Below are 4,013 nucleotides of genomic sequence, written 5' to 3' on the forward strand. Positions count from 1 at the left end.
GGTGGTGTGCACCTGTAGTCCTAGCTACTTGTGAAGCTGAGGCAGGAGAATCACTTGAGCCCAGTAGTTCCAGATTACAGTGAGTCATAATCATGCCACTGCACTCCAGCCTGGGTGACAGAGTGGGAACCTGTCTCTAAAAAACAAAACAAAACACAGGACATTTGCAGGGAATTATTCTTTATCCTCCAGCACTAAAAACTGCTTTCCGTGCTGAGCTCTCAAGTGAGGAAGCAGGTGCTCGAAGACAGTGCTATTTCCTGGGCTGGGGCTGTGCTACGGGTGCTGTCACCCAGAAATCATTCTTGGGTGTTACAGTGGGTGAGGGAGACAGCGTAGGCCCAATTTCAGCCTGCAGCTCTAGGGAACAGAGACCACTGCCACCTATACTTCTCTACTCACTTGCCTTGTTCCCTGAAGTTTCTCTGGCAGATGGGTGATTGGGTGGGGAGAGGAGGATGCCACTTGCCTGGGGGCTTCTTGCCAGGAACTGAAGAAACACCAGGAGGAAGAACAACAACTGGAGAAAAAAATCCAGCCACCTAAGAAGTCAAATGTGCCGCAACCACCAGTGGCAACATTGTGGACATCACGGGAGCAACGACAGCCATCACAGCAGCAGCCATCGGTGCAGCCAACATCGCAGCCACCACCACAGCCATCACCACCGCCACAGGCACAGGCGCAGGCGCAGGCACAGGTACAGGCATGGCCAGGGCCACAGCCACCACAACCACAGCCACCACCTCAGCCAACACAACCAAGTGCTCAAGCCTGTTGTACTCAGTACACCTCCAAATGCAATCTCCAAGATTCCCAAAGGCCAGGTCAGCAGCCTACTTCAGTGGGAATCTATTAAGCTGGAGGGCAATCTCTGTATGAACAACAGATTCCAGGGTGGGCAGAAAATCCCTACAAACTCTGGACTGGAGCCTGGGAGTGGGAGGTGGTGAGGAGAGGAGCCCTTTGCTTCCATCCCAGCCCTGTAGTGCAGAATCCATATCCACTACCCTACCCTCTCTGACTCTCCCAAGTACCGTCGGCCTTTAATGCCTTGCTAGTCAACTCCCTCTGGGTGGGTTTATGCCAACCTACGGCTGCAAAAGAGCCTTCCAACTTCTGCAGAGAGTGGCTGAGAAAGTTGTTGGCCCTTCTTCCAGAGTGAGTGTGACAGAGGAGGTGGGGGTGATCAGAGGGTGGGACAGGAGTTGTAGGCTTATTAACAGATATATTGACCCCTGTGAGGTCTGGAACAGGGAACCACAGCACAGCTTCCTAGTTGAGAATCTTCAGGAAGGGTTCAGTCTGTGCCCTGTCCCAGGTAGGAGCCTGTCCTCACGCACCCCCATCACCCCCTGGGTCACCAGACAGAAGCAGTCCAGGCTTGTAGTGTTCCATCCTTGGAAAACTGCTGGATGAGTAACCTGTACTTTGTTTCATCATCAGGTCTCATGAACCCATGCCAATCTAGCCCCATCAAACACACTGGGTATTCACAACTCAAGGTAAGACAGACACAGACCCTGAAAGACAGACTCTGGCTGACTGAGTGTGTGTGTGTGTGTGTGTGTGTGTGTGTGTGTGTGTAGTCCAGAGAAACCTCCTTAGCAGGAGTAAGGGGAGGAAATTAGAATTATTTCACATTACTTCTGGATGGTCTATTCCTCTATTCTTTGCCCCCATTAAAAATGTTTTGGTAGGAAGCTGGGTGCAGCAGTCCTGGCTGCTTGGGAAGCTGAGACAATAGTACTGCTTAAGCCCAGGAGTTCAGGTTCAGACTGGGCAACATAGTGAGATCCCATCTCAAAAAAAAAAAAAGAAAAAAATGAAAGAAAGCCAAGTGTGTGGTGGCTCATGCCTATAATCCCAGCACTTTGGGAGATCAAGGTGAGAGGATCGCTTGAGCCCAGGAGTTTGAGTCCAGCCTGGGCAACAGAGTGAGACTCGGTCTCAATAACAACAAACATTTTTAAAAACTAGCTGGGCAGCCGGGCACGGTGGCTCACGCCTGTAATCCCAGCACTTCGAGGCAGGCGGATCATGAGGTCAAGAGATCAAGACCATCCTGGCCAACATGGTGAAACCCCATCTCTACTAAAAATACAAAAATTAGCTGGGTGTGGTGGCACGTGCCTGTAGTCCCAGATACTTGGGAGGCTGAGGCTGGAGAATTGCTTGAACCCAGGAGGCGGAGGCTGCAGTGAGCCGAGATCGTGTCACTGCACTCCAACCTGGTGACAGAGTGAGACTTCGTTTAAAAAAAAAAAAAATAGCTGGGCATGGTGGCACACACCTGGAGCCCAAGCTACTTGGGAGGCTAAGGTGAAGATTGCTTGAGCCCCAGAGGTTGAGGCTGCCGTGAGTGGTGATCACACCACTGCACTCCAGCCTGTGCAACAGAGTGAGACCCTCCCTGAAAAAAAAAAAAGGAAAAAATGCCTGGGTATGGATGGCCTATTGCTCAGCGCTATCCATAAAATGAGAATAATAGATGATACAACTTCCTCAACAGAGGGGGCATGAGGACTGAATATGGCAATTATTAATAAAGGAAAGGGGCCAGGTGCAGGGGCTCACGCCTGAAATCTCAGCACTTTGGGAGGCCGAGGTGAGCAGATTGCCTGAGCTCAGGAATTTGAGACCAGCCTGGGCAATATGCTGAAATGCCATCTCTACTAAAAATACAAAAAAATTAGCTGCCTGTGGTAGGGCGCATCTGTAGTCCCAGCTATTCAGGAGACTGAGGCAGAAGAATCACTTGACCCCTGGAAGTGGAGGTTGCAGTGAGCCAGAATCACACCACTGCACTCCAGCCTGGGTAAAAGAGCGATAAAAATAAATAAATAAATAAATAAATTGATTGATAAAGGAAAGAGCACTAAAAGCACTTAGCTTGGAGTCCAGCTCACTGTAGGCCATCAAACTCAGGATGACCACCTTTTTTTTTTTTTTTCTGAGACAGAGTCTCACTCTGTTACCCAGGCTGGATCTCAGCTGCACTCCACCTGCAACCTCCACCTCCCGGGTTCAAATGATACTCCTGCCTCAGCCTCCCGAGTAGCTAGGATTACAGGCATATACCACCACGCCCGGCTAGTTTTTGTATTTTTTAGTAGAGATGGGGTTTCACTATGTTGGCCAGGCTGGTCTCAAGTGATCTACCCATCTCGGCCTGCCAAAGTGCTGGGATTACAGGTGTGAGCCACCGTGCCTGGCCTGGATGGCAACTCTTAACAAGAATATATAATTGTGCAAGGCGTTAGAAAGGTGTCTCTGACAGAGGTGCAACAGATGAAAAAACCTGATGCTAGCACTTCTAGGATGAAGACTGGGCTGCTACATTTCACTTTGATTCCTCTGGCCTCACAGGATTTCACACAGTGTTCTGAAACCGGAAGCTGCTAACTTGTTTTGTTTCCCGTCTCTTCCTCTTCTCAGTCTACCAACTACATACAGCAGTGGTGACCCAGAGATCAAACCCAAGACCCCAGTGGCCATCCCTAAAATGCAGATGAGCAGCCACATCTTCTCAGCATCCAGCAACATCTCCACTTCAAAAGCCACCCACTCTAGAAGAGGAGGCTGCCAGGAATAAAACGTAATTTTTTTCCTGGGAGGAATCACAGCATTGGTCAGCTTTATGAGACAAGGATGAGAGGAAGCAGGCAGGAGGACTCACGAAGGGGTTGGAGAGGGTGGAAAGAGAGTGGAAGGCAAGTTTATGCTTCTCTAGGCAAAGCCAATGGGAGAACTGGGTCTTGGGTCCCCTGCAAGTATGCAACTCCTACTACTATCACTACCTGCCCTCATTCAGCAGTGATAAGTCTGTCAGGGGTTTCAGTTTATGACTGTCACTGGAGCCATCACTCATTCCCCCAAGCACATGCTTACTGAGATATAGCCTGGGGAAGGAGGGGTCGCATCACATCAGAGCAGGCCTGCAGCAGCAGAAAGTGGTTGCAGGCAGTGATGCTCCCCACCTCCAAGCCCAGTGCAATGTCTGGCCTACAGTG

At 50.2% G+C, this 4,013-nt stretch overlaps 1 protein-coding gene across 1 annotated transcript; it reads left to right on the forward strand.

The window, feature by feature from the left end:
* Positions 1 to 425: 425 nt before the first annotated feature.
* On the forward strand, positions 426 to 3,620 carry LOC105502969 (knob-associated histidine-rich protein-like). Its single transcript, XM_011929656.1, has 3 exons — positions 426 to 897; positions 1,447 to 1,505; positions 3,439 to 3,620. The coding sequence occupies exons 1-3, from the start codon at positions 555 to 557 to the stop codon at positions 3,463 to 3,465; spliced, it is 429 nt and encodes a 142-aa protein (XP_011785046.1). The 5' UTR covers positions 426 to 554; the 3' UTR covers positions 3,466 to 3,620.
* Positions 3,621 to 4,013: the final 393 nt, after the last annotated feature.

Source organism: Colobus angolensis, unplaced genomic scaffold (genome assembly GCF_000951035.1).
Source record: "Colobus angolensis palliatus isolate OR3802 unplaced genomic scaffold, Cang.pa_1.0 Scaffold83, whole genome shotgun sequence".
NCBI lineage: Eukaryota > Metazoa > Chordata > Mammalia > Primates > Cercopithecidae > Colobus > Colobus angolensis.

Bases quoted from the DNA above. Each gene is read 5' to 3' on its own strand.
- LOC105502969 (XM_011929656.1), top strand. From the start codon at position 555: ATGTGCCGCAACCACCAGTGGCAACATTGTGGACATCACGGGAGCAAC. The intron at 898-1,446 runs GTGGGCAGAAAA...TTTCATCATCAG, and splicing joins TATGAACAACAGATTCCAGG to GTCTCATGAACCCATGCCAA. The intron at 1,506-3,438 runs GTAAGACAGACA...TCCTCTTCTCAG, and splicing joins CTGGGTATTCACAACTCAAG to TCTACCAACTACATACAGCA.